General features: G+C 33.9%; 1 protein-coding gene across 4 annotated transcripts in view; it reads right to left on the bottom strand.

The window, feature by feature from the left end:
* Window positions 1–23,229, bottom strand: part of LOC111158518 (PAN3 poly(A) specific ribonuclease subunit) — a 126,357-nt gene that overhangs the window by 70,396 nt on the left and 32,732 nt on the right. For 2 of the 4 annotated variants that reach the window (XM_022520591.1, XM_022520592.1), the window contains exons 5-6: window positions 17,130–17,291; window positions 220–367 (exon numbers count right to left, since the gene is read on the bottom strand). In XM_022520591.1, coding sequence (XP_022376299.1) covers window positions 220–367; window positions 17,130–17,291 — 310 coding nt within the window. The remainder of the gene's footprint in view (window positions 1–219; window positions 368–17,129; window positions 17,292–23,229) is intronic. The other 2 variants (XM_022520594.1, XM_022520595.1) reach the window with 1 other exon arrangement.

Here is a 23,229-nt window from a genome sequence, read left to right as displayed (position 1 = left end):
CTTTTAAACATGCTTATATTGAATTTTTGATTATATTTAAATTGTTTAAAATTTTCAACTGTACATTTGATCTATGGTACCAAAACTAAGAACATAAAACTCAGAATGTGTCTAAATGTGAATCATTCAAGTATACAATTTCAGTTCTGATAAACTAATAGCAAATAGTGCTTACAGATTTGATATCTGGAACTCACTGGAAACAGTTACTCAACTTACCTGGTGCTAATCCAGCAGCAGCAGGACTTCCCATGGGTGGGTGAGAGAACACTTGAGAGAAGGCAGACATATTTGACTGGGACACGTTACTCAGCCTGGAGGTTGATCCTCCTTTAGGAATAAACTCGCTTGCAGTAGGATTTGGTGTCTATTTAAAAATCAAATATAGTAAGTTAACACACTTTAAGCCCAAAAAAGACATTGAATCTACTAGGCATTATTGCACAATGATTTACAGAGTAAAATATTTTATTGAAAGGATTTACAGTGTTTTTAGTTTCTGTATTTTGGAGTGTAATAATTAAATTTCTTGAAGGAAATTTTTTAATCAAATTTGAGCATTTTAATCATTTCATTTGCAGAATTTAACCCCAGAAACATGTAAAATTTGCCTTGACTGTCAAATATACATCATTACCAAACTATCCTAACACATTTTAGAGAACTGGGAGGTTGAGACTACCTCAAAACTGAGCAACAAGTTTCAAGTTTAAGATCTTCAAACCACTTCTACCAGGATCAAGGTCAAAAGCGCCTTTCTTCCAAAATTAATCATTTCCTTTTTTTAAGACACTTATGACATCTCCCCAATAATATGGTGCCATGTATTTAAGTAACAGAGTAAACACAAGAAAAACATTTAAAAACAAGGAAAAGGTGGGAGGAATCAAGCTATAAGAAAAACGTAACAGAGGCCCCAATGCTTTCAATGCCCTACAAGTATCACATGTAACTTTTGTTGATAATTCAAGTATTTTACTATATGATAACATGGAAAAAAATTTTCTTCACAGTTGTACTATGCCACAACATTTTATATATTCAAGTGGCATAGTACTTTAGGCTTTAGGAACTACTGAAACATTATGAGACTGCATAACAAATTCATAAATGGCCTGTATTTTGTCAACATGAAACAAATAAATATCCTCAATTTTTCTGAAATGGTGACCATTTTAAATTCTAGATGCCCAAGCATAATAAAGATTCACTCTTCACATTAATCTTCTCAATTCAACTTTCAAATGGTCAGCCAAGGAAATAATTTAGTATGGCTCACACTTCAGCCCACATTCTATGCATACATATAAACTAAGTTTAAAATGCACTGAATCATGATGTAAAGCATTCAATCACTTAAAAGTCTTTTAGAACCGATTAGAATGTAAAAATGCACTTCCACACAAGGCAGAAAATAAGATGGACTAATTCCTGTACAACCCGAGAACAGCTTCCCTAATTCAGTAAGGACACCACTCTACACTGCCAAATTAGAGTTCAAGTTATTAGATTCAGAAGACTGTAAGTCAATAGGCTGACCTAAATTTAAACTTTCCAACAAATGAGAGTTTACCAATTACATGCCTGCTAATGTTAAAAGCAAAGTTCATAAAATGTAGAAGAAATGTTAAACTGGGCTTAATTAAAATATATTAAAGAATGAAATCTCTTTAACTGTCACATCTAAGATATGAAATTCTAAAAAAACAAAATAAAACAAGCCCAGGCCTGATCCAAAATATATTTTTCAAAGAGGAAAAAAAAAATCCTCTTCTATCACTTTTTTGTGTGTGTGTGTGTGTGTGTCTGTTTCAAACACTTCCAAATTCTAAAGTTTTCAAAAATAGTGGGATGTTCTACAAAAGTATGGTCAATTCCTTAATTTCTGGGAAAATTTCTAGAAAAGTAAGTCCATGCATTTTACTATTATACTACTCCCTAGTTCTAAGGGAACGAATGGCTACTAACAAGATCACTTCAGAGCTAAACCAATGTGTTTCAATTAATCTTAAATCTATTTTAGAAGATGAGAGTCAAGATAAAAGTAATCAGTATCTTGGTAAGAGTCCAGAGTGCCTAGAAGAGATGGAGACTTCAGGATTATAAGATTACTAAGAGCAAATTTGGACAAAGAAAATTATATGTGTAAACAAAAAAATCTTAGTAGCATACTGAATTAGGTATTACTGATTTTCCATGTCAGTTATATCTTATATTTACTGTGAATAACAGATTTCAAAGCTGAGCTACTCTAAATTAAATCTATTTCAAATTAATTTGAAAGCTTACTTTTTAAAGGATCCTACACAGGAGAAAAAGGAGGGAAAAGTCTATTCCACCATTCCCAAACAAATCATATATAATCCCAGGAGCCCCTAATGAGGTCTTCAAGATGAAGAGACTGCTGCTGGCTACCCAGAGTAGCTGGCTTTGTTCTGTTCTATCCTGTCCACCCTCACAGCCCTAACTCCCATTGTTTTGTGAAGATAAAAGCTGGAATCTTTTTTTTTTTTTTTTAAAGTGTCATGAGACATGGAGCACCTCCACAAATTTAAGTTCATGTCCAATTGGAAATTTGTTTCTATATGTACAGTTTGTGAGAGAAAAAACATTAAGTTGTTTTTGTATGCATACAGAATGTGATTTATGCAAGAATTAACAACAAAAAGTATATATATATAAAATGTCATTTTAATAAATTATAAAGAGCTTCCAAATTTATTAGAAATTATTAAAATTAATATAACCATGAAACTTTACACACTAAACTGCAACCTTTACAGATTCAACAAAGATGCAACCTACCCAACAATGAATTTTAAATAAGAAGTGAAAAGAAAAGCCTAAAATCCTCTCTCCTTTCTCTTTTCTGATTTAAGATGGCAAAGCATTTCCCTTGAGTGGATGGTTTAGGAGTTTATTTTATTCAACTCTGAGTACTTGAGATTAGAGAAAAGGTTAATGGATTTAACTGACAGAAAAAAACAATTTCAGAGGATTTAGGTACAACACAAACCAAAATCTAGGAATAACAGAGTAGGGCTATTATTAATAGGTAATACAAATTCTTATACTATCTAGCCAGATTAGAGAACTATCAGAAATATTTAAAGTAATAATTAACAATTATTATAATAATGAGAATACTTTTTATGATACAATTAGTTAAAATAATAACTACAATTAAAAGATGTATTCCTAAAATGACTTTAATTTTTTGGCTTAAATTATAAATACGGGATTTATAAAGTAACAAAAGAGTATAGGCACACACCTTTAACATGTTAAAAAGAACAATTTTTTTGAAAAATAAGCCAAAACTGGTTAACTACAACCAGTATACCATATTAAAATCAAATATCTGTTCATCAGAAAGGAATTAATTTCTTTTAGCTTTAGGAAGTGAAGGTTACATTTATAAAGAAGACTCAAGGACTTGAGTTGTACAAATTCTCTAACTTCAACACCTCTAAAGAGAATGGAATAAAAAGTTTTATTACTCCTGCCCTATGATTTTCATAATCCTTACATAACTATCTAGGGTATGTTCCTACACTATTATATTTGTTATTTCATATACAGGTAACTATATTTATATTTATAATTTCTATTTCTATTCTAGTACTTACATTTTAAATCCTAATTTTCAGCATTTCTTAAACAGCTCTAAATGCATGTTTTAAAAAAAAATCAATGTTTATTCAAGTCAAGTAACAGACATCATTTTGGAAGAATTTATCAATAAAAATAGTTTGTGGTTCTCATACACTTAAATTTCCACTACTAACTTGCATGCCAAAAACAGCCAAGTGCTTTTTATAAACTGACACCATCCCACAACATTTAGCTATGATCCCTACCTGTACTCTCTAAACAGAAATAGACTAAATCAAGAGTCCTACTCACATTTAGTTTAAGAAGCACTACTGCCATTGTTATTATACTTAAAAATAATAATTAACATTTCAATGTAGACGTCTCACTCCACCAAAATGATAAAGCATTTCCTACCCGTATGGTTTTTTTTTTTTTACAAATGAAGTAATTTTCTGATGAAGTTTTCTAACTTAGGTTTAACACAATTTTATGTTTTTCTATTACATGATTCCATGGAAACTGTTGCTTTTAAAGTAAAATTCAGTATTTAATACTCTGCTGGACTCCACTACAAAGAGAACACTTATTTAAGACCGTAATAAATAAGTCCCAGAAATTAAGGCACTAATTTAATAAATAGTGCAACAAAATAAAAAGTAACAACCATTAGTATGTTTTTAAAATTAAGTAGAAAAACAGGAAGTTTATATTAAATGAAAACAGAACACCAAGTCTTATGTAGTATTTCACTGCAAGTATGTCAAAAAGGTCTGTAAGAAGAAGTTGTCTTAAGGTGACATATGGCTTAGAAACCACTAATGCTTTTGAGTATTGTTCAGGTTTTTAAAAAATCACATAATAAACCCATAAAACCCACTAAATACCTTCCAAGATAAAGATCCTTATAAAGAGCTCAACTTACTTTATTGTCTTAATGGCTTAAGTTGCTATCAGTAACCTTCTTATTCTCTGAATGAAACCTGACCTGCTAATTTTTTTCTTAACAGCTTTATTTAGATACAATTGACATATGAATAAGCCACACATATTTAAAATGTAAACTTTGATAACTCTGGTCACAGGCAGACAACCAAGAAACCATTACCCAAATCAAGATAACGAATATATCCATCATGCCAAAAAGTTGCCACAAGCTTCTTTTTTAAATCCCTCCTTCCCATTCCTCTCTACTCCCTTACTTTGGTCTTGAGGCAACCACAGATCAGCTTTCTGCCACCATAGATTAATCTGCATTTTCTAGAATAATATGAATGGATCTGACATACATATTTATATGCTGGTTTTTTCCTTAGCTTCTTTCATTTGGCAACATTAAGATTCATCCATGTCACTGCCTTCCAATACTGCATTCCTTTTTTACTGATTAACAGTCAATAACATCACTATACCACAACTTGTTTATCTTTTCATCCAATGGACAAAGGTTGTTTCCAGTTTTTGGCTATTAAAAACAAAGCTGCCAAGAACACTCGTATACAAGTCTTTGTATGGATATATATTTAACACTGTTAAAAAAATTGGTAAGCTGTTTTACAAAGTGGTTGTATTATACTTTAACACGTTCACCAGCACACTGTGGAGAGATCAAGATGCTCTAGGTACTCAGGAACGTGCGCTTTGGTCAGACTTTTATATTTGAGACTTTTTAATAGGTGTGTAGTATCTCAACGTGGTTTTATTTTGCATTTCCCAAATGACTTATTTGCCACTCTGTGTCTTCTATCATGAAATGTCTGTTCACACTTTTTGGCCATTGTTTTTGGATTTGTTTTTTATTGGAATTTTGACAGTTTGGGATAGAAGTCCTTTGTCAGTGTTCTCCTCAAGGATTTTGATGGATTCCTTTCTCACATTGAGGTCCTTCATCCATTTTGAGTCTATTTTCGTGTGCGGTGTAAGGAAATGATCCAATTTCATTTTTCTGCATGAGTCTCTGTCTCATATATTCATATTTTAACCCTGCTATTAAGTACATACACATTTAAGAATGGTACATCCATGCTCTTAAAGAACTGTTCCTTTATTTTTATTGAATAACTCTTTGTTCTCTAATATTCTCTGCTCTGACACCTACTTTGAAGCATCAAATCAAGATATCTATTCTACATCCTACATATTTCTCAGATTCAACTGTTTCTACATATGTCACCATCAGTGCCCTAGTCTACACCACCAACATCTGCTCTCAGGTTTACTGCAACATCATCCCAATGGACCAACTAGACTCCAATCTTACTCAACTCCAATCCTTCTTATATTTTTCAACCAGGGTTAAAGAGAGTAAGAGACAAAAACAGAAATAAAGAAAAGGAAGAAGAGGAGGAAAAGGGGGGGGAGGAAGAGAAGGGGAAGTTTTGTTTAATGACTTATTGATGAAATCCAGTTAGATTGAACAGATCAAGTTTCCACTGTTCTTGACTGAATCAAGTAAATTTTTTTTAAAAAAGGATATGAAATGTTGATACAAATCTTAGCCTTATCTACTTTTCTAAAACTTACTCCAATCTACCATCTTTATGGCTATTCTTCCTTCTTTGGAGTTAACAAGAGCCCAGTTGGGACTAATTCAAAAGATTTGTGTCCAAGGGGTGTGTGTGTGTGTGTGTGTGTGTGTGTGTGTGAGTCTATCTCCTGGCAAGGGCAAAGAGCAGTGAATTACTTGGGTAGGTAAAAGGGGATACTGATAATGAGGGGAAAAGGCAGGAATTGGCAAGCATTGTGCCTTGATAAAATGATCTATAAAGGCATAAAAAGATGAGACACAAGGACAAACAACAGCCCTATTCAGAGCTATTTTTACCAGTGTTCAGTGTTCATAAGTAATACAGAATAAAGAGGAACAGGATGAAATGGAAAGGAGAAGTCAAATGGCTAACGAGACCCTCCAAGTTCACATTTTTACAGGATTTTTTGGAATTTAATGGGCTGTTATTTCCCCTTATTTCAAGTATATCCAAATATGGTCCATTTTAAATTTACTATCAAAACATACTCAACTTCTGGGCTATTCAGAAACTAACCTTTTTAAGACCAGCAAAATTTCACCTTATAAGCGAAAAGTTAACATCTAAAATACTACTATTGTGAAATCAATCTGTTTTCTGAAGCAATCTGGGCTCTCTGATAAACACACAAATACAGTAAATATGATTTCTAAATAAATCAGAATCAAATTTGTGAAGACTGTGAAAGAAAGTTGATTCCTAATGCTTCCAAGAGATACACTTCAATGTTGTCTTAAACAGAAGTTCTCCTATTTATAATTTGGCTATCTTTAGAGTGAAATAGTATCAGTACATCAGAACCTACAAGTAAAAATCTATTCAAAATAAGCTTCATATTATGATAGAGTTAAACAGAAAAACTTTCAGAAGCTCAGCAAAAAATATATATATAACAGCTTGAAACTATGGAAACATAAATTTTAAAAAAAAAGTACTCATTAGTCCATCCTTTATGAAGTTTGTCATAACTAGGTAATACCCTAAACACTGTTCTTGAGAGTAGTTTGATAATATGCATCAAAATAAAAAATAAGCTGCCCTAGTACTCCCAACATCTAGGAACTAGAGCTAAAGAGAAAATAATGTATGTAGAAAAAATTAAGTTTTGCACATATTTTTTAAATTTATGATTTTTTTAAAAAAGGAAGTGACTAAAATATCTCTTGGTAGGGATTCAGTCATGTGTCATGTGGATTTTGGTACCTATAATAGCGTGTAGCCATTAAAAAATCATGTGAACTCATTTATTTTTATTTACCATAGAAAGAAGTCCAGTGAGTAAAAATAAAATAGAAATTAGGCTGCAATACAGCAGTGATACTAAATAGCTATCTCTGTAAAATGGTGTACTAATGCCTAAGAGAAAGGGAAGAAGGGGAAAGAGGGAAAATGTATGTGCACACAAGCATATGATATAAAAGGATGTAACTGAAGACACTCACTAAAATGTTAACAGAGATGTCCTCTCTGGGTGGTGAGGAAACTGGAGACATTTTTGCTTCCTTCTTTGTACTTCCCTATAGTATCTGAATTTTTTTCCATTAAGTACATATACTTTTTACAAAAAAGTTGTAAGAAAGTTTAAGATTTGTTAATCACAAAGCCACTTACACAGTTCCCTTTTCTTTGCCTATCATCATCACTGAACAGCATGGTGTTACACAGGAATTCATGTAAAATATGCAATATTTAAATTGACACCAACAGAATAAAAAAGCAAAATCTGTGTACAGTGGATAGAACACATTTTCAAACAAAAAACAGGTGAACTGCTTCTCCTCTTCCACTTGAAAGTTATTTATGTTACCAGTTATCCAATAGCAATAATCAGTAACAGTCACAGAAGCATTATCACCTAGCTCATTCTCAATATTCCTCTACCTATTTGCATATCAATTATCTCAAGAAAGCTTAAAAAAAAAATTACTCTCCCTAAAAAAAGCAAAACTATCCATTCAGGTCAGTTAATGAGTAATCCAGGACAATGAGACCAACACAGCATTCCAAAGAGGCAAGAATTACTACACAGCTCTAACTATTTTCTGTATCTATGCAGTCTCTAACCATAGCTATAATAGTAAAACCTATTAGCCACATTGCACAGTAAGAGAGATTTACTTAGAGGCATTCTCTCCAACCAAGAACTCTGCCATATTCCGTTATAAGATTCAAGATATATTTAAGACTTTTTTAAAGATTTTTCCATAATGATATTTTTTGACATGAAACTATACCAAAGAAAGTTTTAAGAAACTGCACAAAGCATTAAATTTCAGGACTACCACCAAGCCAAATATTTTTATCGCCAAATAATCACTAATCCAGGTTCATTCTTTCAATTATTTAAATAGCTAATACATAGAAGATACTGTGCTAGGCACTGTGCTAGGCACTGTGGAGAAGCAGCAGCTATAAAACACAGGCACTGTGTTCTAGAAGCTCACAGATGGGCATTTCACAGATATGATGTACCCTGAACCTAATTCCACAATCCCAAGGGCTCAGAACACCTAGATATCAAAAAATATTAAGTATCTACAGTGTGCCATATACTGTTAACCTTTAAGACAAGTTAGATATGCATTAATTAGAGCAATTAAAGTGCTAGGGAAAAGTGAACAAATGCTTAATGCTGACTGATTAGGTCATAAAACTATATGCTCAAAATGAATCCTAAGAGACAAGTTTGTTGAATCAAGACAGAGAAAAGGGCAAAGCAAGCAAAGCAATGTTCAAACACAATGTTCAAAGGAAGAGGCAGAAAGAGCATGGTACTCTTCATGGTACTACAAATAGTTCAGTAGGTCTATAGCAGTTATCAGGAAAGAGATCAATAGGTATACCCTGAACACCTTCCTGAAGGATCTGAATTTTATACTAATGACAAAGGTAAAAAACAAGATCAAATATCAGTCAGGTAGTGGTTTGAAAGTTAAGACCAGAAGCAGGATACTAGATAATAACAGTCTTACAATAATAACAATCCAGATAAGAAATGAAAGTGGACCTAAATTATAACTCAGTAATATTAAAAGTGAAGACAATTTCAAAGCAGCCCAATCAACAGCACCTGGTGGCCAAAAGATGTGACAAATAAGGAACATGGAGGAGTCAAGAAAAACTCACAACTGGGTGATACCATAATCACGACAGACGGCAGGCATATACAGACATGTGTGATAAAACACATTTAAAGAAAAAGATGTGATGTTTGTTTTAGATAGAATGAATTTTCAAAGTCTTACACCACATAAATGAAGATGTTCTGAAGAAGTTAGTATTCAGAGAGAATGCAAAGAACTGAGGGGATGATAAAAACAAACAAACAATCAAACAAAAACAACCCTGAAAGTCAGCTATGGATGGGGAGTAGCTGAAGTAATAAATATCTGCTGAGACCCCCGAGGAGCACCGTGTGGAATAAATGAGAAGGGAGTGAAGGACAGAGTTTGAGAGAGTTCCTGAGGTCAAGGCAACAAACAAGAGGTCCTCAAAACAGACTAACAAAGAACAGCCTAAGAGCTAAGTTCACAGAAAGAGGAATGGTCAACAAGGTCAAACGCATTAGAGATCGAATAAGAACTGGTACTTTCGGTACTTAGGTGACCATATCAAAAAGTTTCAACATAGTGGTGAAAGCGAATGGCAAACAATGGGAATTGAGGGATGAATTAAAGGTAAAAAAAAGTAGCAACCATAAGTAGTAAGCATTTCTCAAATTTTACTGCAATTTCCCAAACATATTGATGCCAAAACATTTCTTCAGATAGCATTCCTTACTCCCACGGTCCCAGAGCAAAAGAAATTTAAACATTACATGATCACAAGCTAGGAGGAAGAAATCACTGTTGAGGGAGACATTATATAAAACTGAAAAGGGATAAATAATAAATTGTTAGAGGGAATAAAGACAGGTTCTGAAGCACATAATAAAGGAACAACTGTTTGTCTGAAACAGGAGGAAAAAGAGTAAGAAAAGTTATGAATGAAAATGCTGTCCATAGGTTGAAAGTTAGCACAAGAAGCAATTCATTCTCATGCCCTTTCTCCCTCCAGTGAAGGACACAAGTCATTTACTCAAAAGTGACATGGAAGGGGTGAGTAGGTTTGAGGAGTGTTGTTTTTTTTTTTTAAGATTTTATTTATTTATTTGACAGACAGAGATCACAAGCAGGCAGAGAGACAGGCAGAGAGAGAGGGGGAAGCAGGCTCCCGCCGAGCAGAGAGCCCGATGTGGGGCTCGATCCCAGGATCCTGGGATCATGACCCGAGCTGAAGGCAGAGGCTTTAACCCGCTGAGCCACCCAGGCACCCCAGGTTTGAGGAGTGTTAAAGGCTTAGAATACCAGCTATAAAGGGAGAAAAGAAGTGGGCCTGAGGTCAGAAAGCAGTGCATACATACTAATGTTTTCGCTGCACCATAGTTCTAGAACTCTTCAAAGTCCTGAGGAACACTGAGTAGATAGAGGGTTTAAGTTTCAACCTTAAAAAATTCCAAACCATTCCAGTCTAAAGCCCAAACCATCCTGTCTCCTAGGGCCTAACGTCTAGAAATCACCTGAATTAATACTAAAAATCAGAAAGTAACTAAAGATTGAGATATATCTGGTGAGTTTCAAAAACCTCCCTGGGATCTTAAAATCACCAGTAACAAGCAACCAGAATTCACAGGAGAATTTGTGAGTCAAAAGATCTTAATGTGAGCATTCTTCTAATTAAATACTCCTTACAAGAAATGCCATTTAATCAAACCACAAGGCGGGCAAATGCCATCAAACGAGATGCTGACAAGTATGAATCTCCTAATAAAGCCAACAGTCCAACCATTCTCATTCATTTACATCACTCCGGGGGTAAGCTAAAACAACAGTAACACTATTGATTTATGATCTATAACCCATTATTTCCAAAAGTCTGAGACAAAATGAACAGAAATTTATTTAACATATCATTACTTCTAGGCAAATCTTAACCTGCAATACCCTGAGAAGTTCACAAAGCCATGCACCTCCCATCCTTTTATTCCAGCTGACACCTGATTTTTTTTGGGTGATGGACATGGGGGAGGGTATGTGCTATGGTGAGTACTGTGAAATGTGTAAGCCTGACAATTCACAGACTTGTATCCCTGGGGCAAATAATACATTATATGTTAATAAAAATAATTTTTTTAAAAAGACTGATTTATTTGAGAGAAGGAAAGAAAGGGAGTATGCGTGCAGGGGTAGGAGCATAGGGAGAAAAAAAGATCCACAAGCAGACTCTCTGCTGAGATCAGGGGCCAACAGAGTGCTTGATGGAGATCACAGCTCCAGCCAAAATCAAGAGTCGGATGCTTAACTGACTGAACCATTCTGGCAGCCCTTAACACTAAGTCTTATGGGAAAGGTGAGAGCACACTGTTATGCCTTCTTTTTTTTTTTTAAGATTTTTTTTTTTAATTTATTTGACAGAGATCACAAGTACACAGAGAGGCAAGCAGAGAGAGAGGAGGAAGCAAGCGTCCCACTGAGCAAAGAGCCCGATGCGGGGCTCGATCCCAGGACCCTGGGATCATGACCTGCGCCAAAAGCAGAGGCTTAACTCACTGAGCCACCTAGGTGCCCCTGTTATGCTTTTCTTAAAAAAAAAAAAAAAAAAAAGGCATTTTTAAACAAATTTTTAAAATATTCAAGAGAGTTGGCATTAAAATGTGAGCCCCTAAAAGACAATGTTACTGCCTCTTTCTCTCTATATGTATATAATACACACACCATGCCACATACATTTGAATATAACTGATGGCATCCTATGTAAATATAAACAGAGACCAAGTTTAGGAGTGAGATAAGGTGAAACTGACGGAATGGAAATTTATTTAGTATCTACTATGTGTTTGGAAATTTGAATCCTCACAATTCTGTAAGGTAAGTGCTATAATATTTCAATCCTAAACAATGGTATCTGAAGAACTATATAATCACAGAACAAATCAAAAATTTGGAAACTGACAGATTGGTCAGGCAGAGAAATGGATAAACAACCTAGGCAAAGACCAAAGAATGATAAAGAGAATTTACACTTAAGTACAATAAAGTACTACTGATATGGAGTCTCGGGTGACCTTTCACCTACCATCTGCTTGGTGTTTGGGCTAAGATGAGGAGAAAAATATAAAATGGAGAAGCCCTGTGACTTAACAACAATGTCAATAAGTAATTAAGACTACTACCAGGATCAGAAGATTAGGAAATATCAAGAACACTTAAACAATGATAAACCTTCATGAGTTTAAAAAAAAAAAAAAAAAAAGAAGAAGATTCTCTAACATTTAAAAAGAAATCACTATCCTCTGTTCTAAATCAGCTGTGATAATAAAACTAAGCAATAGTAATATGGTGGCTATAAATCCCAGAACAATTTTTAAACATAGAAAAGTACTGGAATAAATTACCACAAATTATATACACTGCCTAATGAAAGGAAATTAAACAGTAACATTTAGAGACAGAATACATTAAGGGTACAAATACAGTAATAAATACATGCTCAGTCTCAAATATTTACAGTCCAATGGGAAAAAGCAAACAGGTGAAGAAACAATATAAAACAATGAAATAACTCATAAACAACACCAAGTATTACAGAAATAGGTAAAAAAAAAAATTCTTTCAGGCAAGTATTTACAATGAAGGTAGTATTTGAATTAACTCTTAAAGGAAAAGGAGGAAAGTTTTTTTTTTTTAGGCTCAGTTAACAACGTACAAAGATACAGAGATCTGACAATGTATTTCATATTATATGAGGTATGAAAGATTCCATTTGATTAGAATTTCGTATGTATGAACAGTTAGAGAGAGAGCCCTAGATAAGTAAAACACACCCAAAGGGATTTGACAAAAATTATACAGAAGATACCCTTAGGGTAGAAACTATGTCAGTAGTGTTAAAAAAGGAAAGAAGAGGAAGATACTGCAGAATTTTAAGGAATAGGGATTAGAGGCAGACAACATAGTAGCAAAATCTCAGATTTAGAATTAAACAGGGCTGGGCTAGAATCCTAGCTCTACTGCTTATTAACAATAAGGTCTGGGCCACCTGGCTGGCTCAGTCAGTGGAGCGTGTGACTCTTTACCTCAGAGTTATGAGCCTGAGCCCCACAGTCGGTGTAGACATTACTTTAAAAATAAAATCTTAAAAAAAAAAAAAAAGCTTTTCTAAATTGCAACTTATGCTATTTGTCAAAAGAGGATAATATGTCATTACTGTGGCAAAGCCTTAATATGATGGCAAATAAACTGTCCAATGTACTATCTTTCAATTAATCAAAACTTCAATAGTTTCCTTCTTATAATAAATGTAGAATGTGAGATGACAGGGGAGAAATTAAGATATGTAAGCCTCAGTGACTGGACTGGGAAGATGATAAAGTCATTAAAGAAGAACTACAAAAGAAACTGCAGATTTTGAAAATAGAAAAATGCCTGTTTTAGACAAGCCAAATTTGCAGTGACAGTGGGATACATATCAACATGCAAAGATATCAAAAAGCACAAAAAATATGAGTCTTGAACTCAGAGACAACCCTAATAGAAATAAAATTTTAGGTCTTAGGCATACAAGGGAAAGCAAAGAATGAGTGAGCCAAGAACAGGAGCTCACGAGGAGCTAGGGGTAAAACAAAAAGTCATGACTGAAAAACGGAAAGTTTCAAAAATAGTGAGGTGGCCAGCAGTTTTAAGCACTGGATAAAACACCCTATTTGGTAATTAAGGAGCTCTCTGACAAATTTTGAGAGCAATTTCAGCAAAAAAAATTTTTTTTAACATTTTTATGTATTTATTTGAGAAAGAGAGAAGAGAGAATGAGCAGGGTGCGGGGAGGGCAGAGAGAGAGGGAGGAGAAGCAGGCTCCCTGCCGAACAAGGAGCCCTATATGGGGCTTGATCCCAGGACCCCGAGATCATGACCGTAGCCAAAGGAAGACCCTTAACTGACCGAACCACCCAGGTGTCCCAATTTTAGCAAAATTTTGATGACACCAAACTGCAGACACTAAAGGCATAAATGGGTGGTAAAGAAATCAGAGAAAAGAAAGAATCTATTCCATGGGTCCTCAAGTGGGAACTCCACAAAGAGAATAATGGAAACAGGATGAACATTATCAATATTTCAAAGAGCCATATGAAAAATAAATTCAGCCTTCACCACACTATGAAAAACTAAGGAAAATAATAAATGCCTTTGATTCTTTAATTAGCATGTTTTTTATATATATACATATGTATTTTTATATGTATGTTTTAAATGAAAGCATGAATCACTGTCTTACAAATGTGTAAACAGGCTCTCTCATATGAGATCCTTAATGGAAAATAAAAATATATATATATTAGTACTAAAAGGGGATCATGGGGCTCTTGAAAGAAATCCAACACTGAAGAGAATAAATGCAATTATGAATGATTCATGTGGAAACCTTCAGAGAAAAGTTTCTGTTGCTCATTTTGGTATAAGGGTTTTATTGGTTATCTTTTGTTTTCAAAAGTGGAAAAACTTCTAAAGATGTTAGCTTAACACTAAGAAATCAATGTAAAGAAATGTTTCCAGTTCCAGAAAGAAAGATAATTAAAGGTCACTGAGAATCAGATGGAATCATGAGGAAAAAGGACTGACCTTAACCAATCCTGCTGTTACGCATAAGTTACAATCCATGGATATAAAATATGAATGCACTCTCATCCAAAAACAAGTTGTCCTACAGAAGTTCAGTTAACCAGTTAGATAATTAAGCTAACCACAGCTGTAGTTCAATAGAGGGTATATCACATAAAGATTAAGAGAATTTAAAGTCTGACAAACATGGGTTAAAATGTCTGCTCCTCTATTTACTACTACTATTTAACCTTAATGTTACTTAGCTTCTCTGAAAATGTTTCTTCATTTAATAGTAATATTCCTCTCATGAGCTATTAGAAAGACCAAAAGGGACAATATATGTAAAGAGCTTAGCACAGTGCCTGGCATAGGTAACCATTTAAGAAACACAGCTATAATTACTAAAACAAAGTAGAAATAAACATTTCTCTGACCTTAGGATTGAGAAGGCCTAAGATTTAAAAGAAAGGAAACAAATGAAACAGGAAAGATTAATAGATCCGGCTACTCATATTTTTTTACTCTATAAAATTTTTGTGGACAAATATGTTAAAAAGCATCATACAGAACTTAAAAAAAAAAAAAGGTAAAGATTTGATTCACACGAATTAGTTTCCTTACACATCAAAAAGATAAAAACCCCAATTTTTTAAAAAAAAGGTACTGACATACTCCTTGCACTGCATAAACACCAGGTATCCACAGTTTAGGAATCCACAAACATAGTAATGGACAATAGATGGGCATTTTTCAATACTTCAACATGTGATGATATTGCAAGGTGATACTGTCCTTCCAGTATCAGACCAAGCAACTAAAGCATTCCTCATGTCCTTAAAGGAAAAGAACTAGCTGAAGTATAAAATAATAGTAGTAGTTGAAATAGGAGATTCAGATAACACAAATTCAATCTTTTGTACATTGAAAAGTTTATCTATTATAACCTGTTTTAATTAAAAATAAAACAATTCCTAGCATACATTCTTAAAGTAACCTAACGATTTTTCAAGCTGTGCTACACAGAGGTACCTCAAAAGCTGACAACAGGATAAGATGGGGCAGCTGTGGAAAAGCCAAGTGGATACACCCGTGCATTTATCACTGTTTTACCCCACAGCCTACAAGCACTTCCAGTTCCACTTTTAACAGTTCTATACAGTTAGGGCCCCATTTATTCTGATTTTTTAAAACTGAAAAATAATTCTAACAATCCACATCAAATCTCTCTCCTACCAATCTAAAAAGACAAAAATTCAGTGAACTACACTGCTATTCATAATTGAATAGTCAAAACTTTTCAATGAAATTATAAGTGTATCATGACGTGGACTCCTCTCCCCGCCCCCAGGCTTCCCTTACCTTTAGAAAATACTATGAAAATTTCATTTGGGACAGAAACTATGTTTTGCAATATTTTTGGACTAACTCCTTTATTTTTGTGCCCAAGGCAATAAAGATATTGCTATGGTATTAATACTGAACAGACCAAAATATTGTGGAACCCCTTCATAACACAAGGCTGGTGACAGAAATATAACCAAGTTGTTACCTTTGTTATAGCTTTTCTGTGTGTGGTACATGTATGTGGGATTACAGACGTTTGGCTAGCAATATACATTAAAAATACCCATGTATTCAGAACATTTGGGAAAGAAAAATATTCTGCTTACATCTAAACTGAAATTTGGGTTAAGAGCTATATTATACCATTACCAATTTTTTAAAATGAGAATAATTAAACTCCAAATTAAAACTGAATCTAATTCAAATTATTTCATAGGTACTTCAGAATCTTATTCAAAAGACAATTTTTGAGTTACAAAATCCATTTTCATTATTCAGTATTGATAAGGGAGAGTCAAAGACTAAAATGTACGTGCCTATGACAACATAATATTGAAGCTCGTTTTAGAGCCAATACTTAACAAGTTTGTTTACATATAATTTTTATTTAGTAAAAATGTACAAAAAGTAAACATATGAAGCTTCCTGTTATTCAGAGTATAAATGAGGTTTCCCATAATAAATTTTATAATGATTTTTGAATATAGTACCCTGAATAACTTTGTGTATTAAAAATAACTGACCTCCTATCTGTTAACAAAATCCAAAAGGGAAAAACTAAATTTAGTATACTTTTAGAAAAGTAAACTATAAGCAGAGAAAGTTCAAAAAGTCACCAAAGTCATTTAGTTGGTTAACAAGCCACTAACCTTCCTTTGATTTAAAAAAAAAAAAAAAAAAAAAAAAAAAAAAAAATCACCTAAAGATAGCAACTAAACCATTCAATCTCACGCCCACCATCCCACCCAGACACAGAAAGCAACCAAGATATTCACTTTCAAAAAATGTCTAATAAAATTATTTTTACCTGTAAATTGTTTTCTGTGACTCTGTTCCACCAAACCATATTGATGGGTACTCCTGATTTACACCTGTCAGCAAGGCAGCCAATAGGGTTCTTTGCTTTTCGTGCCTTTGATCCCATCGGAACTAGCCTCTCCTCCAGCATCCCCAGGCGATACTTCCTTGGCTAGGAAAAAGAAGGAAAGAAACCAGGCCACTCCTAACATCCCCCACACTAATCTAAACTAACATAACTAACATACAGATGATACCAGGGATGGTGGAATAGGAAACAAGTAAAATTTCTAAGACACTCCCTCTAATGTCCTTATCACCACCCACCATTTCCCAACCCCCTCCCCCAATACATACCTCCAAAATAACCCACAGTCCTAACAGGCTGAACAACATATAGGTAAAAAGCAACAGATGTTTTAGAAGTATACATTATAATTTTATTTTATAAAACCTTAATGAATAGAAATTAACTTATCAGCAAAGTTAAATGCCTTGCAAATTTTTTTCCACTGGCACTTACCTATTCTCACTGCAATATGAAGAAATGCTTCAAAGGGCACCAAATACAGGTAAAAAAAATTCTCCAAACTATATCTTTTTCTGTTCCCATTTTGCTATCTTATTTCCTGCTGAGGAACTACCTCCACTTAAAAGAAGCAGTTAATTCCTAAGGAATGGATTTTTAAAAGTTTTTTAAATTCTATGCACATTAGGCAAAAGTACAAGTCACTATGTCTTAAGTGGGCCTTCAACTTAAGGTATTAAATGAAATAAGCTCAAATTTTGTAAAAAAAAAAAAAAATACACAACTTTCATGGGTGTTATGAGTATACCAGTAATGTACACAGAGTGATATTAAATAGCTTGTCCAATAAAAGCATGAAGTCACTGGCAAACATTATAATAAAGTTAGTAAACAATCTTAGTAGTGGTTGGCAGGGCTTTTTTATATGTGAAAATTAATGATAGTTTCCACCACCTTACCTCTCTAATTTATAGCAAATTTGCAGTAAATTATATCTTTATAGGAATTTTTCCTATAAAGATAAAATATATTTATCTTTATAAAATAAAGATAAAGATAAAAATAAAAATAAAAATAAAAAATAAAATAAAAAAATAAAATAAAATATATTATATATATATATATTTAAAAATATATTAAAATAAAAAATATATTTTTCCCTTTAAGGAATGCTAATCATTCTTGGGGAGATAGTTTAAGACCTGAAATAACTTATGTTTACTCACTGTTCTGTCGTAAGTCTGCTAAAGCAAATAGTTAAAATTAACTTTCTTCAAAAAAAGTGTCCTAGCCAAACATATGAAATATATAAAATATAATTTTGACCACTAGAGAAAATTAATTTGAAGAAACACTTGATTTCTAAATTTCAAAATGACCATGCAAATAATGCCTATGAAATCATTCTATGCAAAGGAGACATTAACTACAGAAATGGGCCTCTGCTAGTAGTCTTTGACTTAAGAGGAAAAAAAAAATTAAACTTGCATAAGAAAGGTAACTAAACTACCTACCATCCCAATAATTACAGCAGTGGATAAAGTTCCATGAGGCTAAAATAGTTCCATCTCCATGCACTCTTGTGCCAATTCAATTACTCTTTATGTCTATATCACAAGCAACTTTTGTGGATGAAAATAAATATGTACCCATCAGAACAATATTATAAATGAAAGAATTTTAAAGCAAGTTATTTCTAGTAATATTGCTCACAACTACAAGGCTTTGATACACAGCAAAAATACACCTTTATTAAGCTTTCACTAATTTAAATTTTATATTTTAGAAAATGTCTGGGCTAAACAATATCTTAACTATTAGAAAAGTTCCAACACATCAGAGTATTTAAACAAAATAACCTATCAAATAGGATTACTACAAGGGCACCTAAATTTCAGTCATATATTTGAAAGCAAGAAGATTATGGCGTTAAATGGTCTTCTGTTATTCAGATCCTTCACAAATGCAGACCTGCTTTGAACTGGTTATTACAATAGCACAATTTATCTTCTTATAGCAGTGCACTAAGCAACGTAGAAAAAAAGTATTTAAATAAATCCACTCTAGCATTCTCCCTCCCTAACAGCTCATTTTTCCAAAGAAGAATTCACTACTCTCTCTCCACCCCAACCCTCAAAAACCTATAATTAGCCTAATGCCTTCCCTCTTAGGTGGAAGAGATCCCCAAACATGTGCCATTATAGATTTAACTTTCTGCAATAACTAGCCAGAGATTAAAATCTAATCCAAAAGTACAGCCTTCTATGTGATACTGAATGAAAAGACCTAAGATATCAATACCATTTAAATTACCATCATAAGCAATGGAAGGCAAAATGACATCTGAAAAGGGATAGCAGCAATAGAAAACATGAAGGTGAGGCAAAAAGATTACATATTACTGCACGAGACATAAATTAGAGTAAAATCTCAACTGTAAACTAATTTCCAAACTACCCTATTATTTATCCCTTGAAGAAAAAAAAATGTATGTTCAACTAAACATCTAAGAAACTACTTTGTATCAGGAATTGTTCTAAATATGTTAAATAAAACACACACCTTTCCCTCAAAGAGAATATAATGTAGTAGGAAACAAAGTCATGCAAACAGAACATACTGTGATATAAAGAATGCATATATAATTAAGGTAACATAGGGCAGAGACAAAGAGTTCACAGAGAAGGCGAATGCAACTCTGAAGAAGGAATAAGTGCACCTAGATGGAGGAAGCAGGCGGGAGAGAGAGGTACTGTAGGCTTGGAAAAACGTGTATGTAGAGGCATTGTGGTGTTAGGCGAAAACCCCAAGTATTCAGTCGGCCCTTTAGAGAGGGCTACCCTTGAAGAGCAAAAAGATGAGTCTTCAAAGCAATGAAAAAACTGTTCGATAGCCTACACCAAGGACTTCAGACTTCATCCATGGGCAATGGGAAACTCTTAAAAGCTTCTGAGTGAAAATTAAAGTGGAAACAGGCAGACAAATTTGTGGACTCTGACAAATTTGTGACTCTAACCTAATCGAGGTTAGAGTTTCTCAACTCTACAAGCACTACAGACTTTCAATAATTCTTTGTCATGGAGGCAGTTCTGTGCACTGTAGCATGTTTGGCAGCATCCCTGACCTTTAACCTCTAGATGCTAGAAGCACCACAGTCCCAGATGTGACAACCAAATACATCTTCAATGTCATGGGGAAACAAAACTGCCCCCATTTCAGAATCACTGGTGTAGGTGAAGGATGTGAACTCAAGGGAACTGAAATGGGAATAGACCTAATAAAGACTGGTTGGGGAGAGAACTGCTAGGTTAATGACAACTATAGGTGACTGAAAGTGGGGGCTAAGGAAATCAGAGAAGTCAAATAGAAGATGAAGAAATAAAAGGGACAAACAAAATTTTATGGAAAATGTTCACCCCTAAAGTTATTACCCTAAAATTCTTGAGATCTTTAAAATCCAAACTCTCTACTCCAGAGCAAACAAAAGCAACATCCCTCTTCCCTTTTCCTTAGCTTCTAGTAATCCTTTCCTAGACCAATCTTGAAAATGTGAGAGTTAAAAAAACAAGTATGTCCTCTAGTTGATCCTCTATTCTTGATAGCCTTGCCCCTCTATGGAATTCCACTTATGGAATGCAAGCATTTGTAAATGTCCTGTCCTATCGGTAAATAATCAGCTTTTGTACTCCACCTCCTAGTAAGTCAATATTATACATCAAAATTCCCAATCTCTTTTTGTTCCTGTAGAAAATATACAGCAGGGTCTGAAACTGTTCCTCCCTATCTCCCCCTTCCTCCCCTCTAGTTACAAAATTTTTACTTTAAGTCTCAAGATTTACTCTAAGAGTGAATTTTTATCATTCTTCACAAAATCTAAATAAACAGTACAGTAAGAAGATGAAAATAGTTTTACCCTTTATACTAAGCATTTAAAAAATAAAACAACAAGTTAGAGCTGAACAAAAGTATTCAAGGATCCTTCCATATTTAAGCTATAATGAACCCATGAATCTTCTCAAGATGTTACTAAAATAAAGATTCTGATTCAGTGGGTCTAGAGTGAAGCCTGAGACTCTACATTTCTAAAAGGCTCCCAAGACTGCTAGTACTGCTTATCTGGTGACCACACTTTGAGTAGTGAAGTTCCAGAGAATGTCACAGAAATAACCTAGATAAGAAACAACTACTGGTCCAGACAGAAACTGAAGCCACTCCCTGATATAAAAAGAGAGAAATTCAATAGTTCAACATCCCAAATCCATAAAGCTTGACCCAGATACTTAGAGCCTTCAAGACCTTTAAGACCATTACACATGCAGCCCCCAGAGCCCTGGCTCATCAAAATTTCTTGCCCTGGTTCATAAAAGCCATTTCCAATGGTTTAGGTCTAAAGGAAGTCCACCTTCATTCCTTACAACTGAGGTAAGTCTCTATGTCGAAAATAGAACAAACAGTAAAAGCTAATTTTTAGGACTGTTTGAGTTCAAAACTCTAAATGTATGCACATTTTTTCACATATTCATTCAGTCAACATTTCAGCATAAGGTTCTATGCCCTTCTTCCTAGAAATACAAAGCTAAGATGTATTCTCTTCTGAAATTTCAGTCAAGCCAAAGAAAAATCTATAAATACCATGCTTGTAATAGAAAATGTAGTTAAAGCTACCAAGTAACAGACCAATTTTTCAGTGCACAATTCTTTTGGTACAACTGCAAAACAACATTTCATATTACCAGCCATATGTAGTTATATGTCATCTAATTAGTAATAAACTAGAAATCAAATTGTTATCCTAGTACAAAAAGTTTCCAACACCCTGAAATTTAAAAACTCTTTTTGGACATCAAAAACACAATTGTGCTTTCACCCTTTATACTCTGAAACAATGAATGATGATTTAAAGTTACTGTGAATGACATTTTTGGATGATTTTCATTTTATTAGTCAAAACTGCTCCATATACTTAAAAACAGTGGTACATATATATGAATTATCTTCTTTTAGACAATGCTTAACAGTTACATAAATTCATTACCTTTTGCTATAGTAACTCAGCAACCCACCTCCTGCCACTCTTGATGGTCTTAGGTCCACTAATAGAAACCTCTGGTCTAGAATCTACTACATACTCATTTGAAAATAAACCTGCATTTCTTTTATAACCTCTTCTAACTCACAATGGTCTTCCTTCAATTAATTAAATGCCTTGGCATTTTAGCATATTTATAATTATGAGAACTAAATGTGAGACTGTAATTCCATTAATTCAGTGGTTAATCTAAAGTCACTGGGAAAAAACAGACCCCAAACAATAAAACCACTTGAATTTTTAAATCAAATAAATTAATTTTCATATTAATCATCAAGACAGGGAACTATACCTCTACCTAATTTGTTACCTGGATCTTAAAGGCTCCTACACCTAATTAATTTAAAACAGTAAATCCAGACCTACAAGTCACTGTAGCATGGGCTCCAATCATTTTCTACATGGGTAAAAGACTTTAAAAGTCAGAAACAGAGCAAGCCAGCTGCAAAGATTATACTGTATTTTGTCTTGTCAATTAATTATTAATTATGGGCTTTTTGTGAAAACATATTAGACTCCTTAAGTTTTCATTGTTCAAATAAAAACAAGAGTAGGATGCAAGAGACAAATCAGTCTATCAAGAAACAGGCTCACTGTTAAGACTCAGGGGCAGGTAAACATCTGTAAATGAAAAAGAACTTTTAATTTGTGGAATCAATGCACAGGATGACAGGATGAAAACAGAAGATGCTGCTAAGTAAAAACTGATCTAAATGATATCAAATAAAGCAAAAAAGGATTTACATACACATGCAAACACATTTTTAAGCTCTTCTATGAATCAGTCCCCCAATATTATCTGCATAAATTTAAGAAAGCCTACAAAGCAGTCATTACTTTTGTCCTTAAAACCTCAATATTAGGGACGCCTGGGTGGCTCAGTTGGTTGGACGACTGCCTTCGGCTCAGGTCATGATCCTGGGGTCCCGGGATCGAGTCCCACATCGGGCTCCCAGCTCCATGGGGAGTCTGCTTCTCCCTCTGACCTTTTCC

This window comes from Enhydra lutris, unplaced genomic scaffold (genome assembly GCF_002288905.1).
Source record: "Enhydra lutris kenyoni isolate GAN:26980312 unplaced genomic scaffold, ASM228890v2 scaffoldscaffold60, whole genome shotgun sequence".
Taxonomy (NCBI): domain Eukaryota; kingdom Metazoa; phylum Chordata; class Mammalia; order Carnivora; family Mustelidae; genus Enhydra; species Enhydra lutris.
Note: the sequence above shows the minus strand (reverse complement) of the source record. Positions and strands in the feature narration are given on the sequence as shown.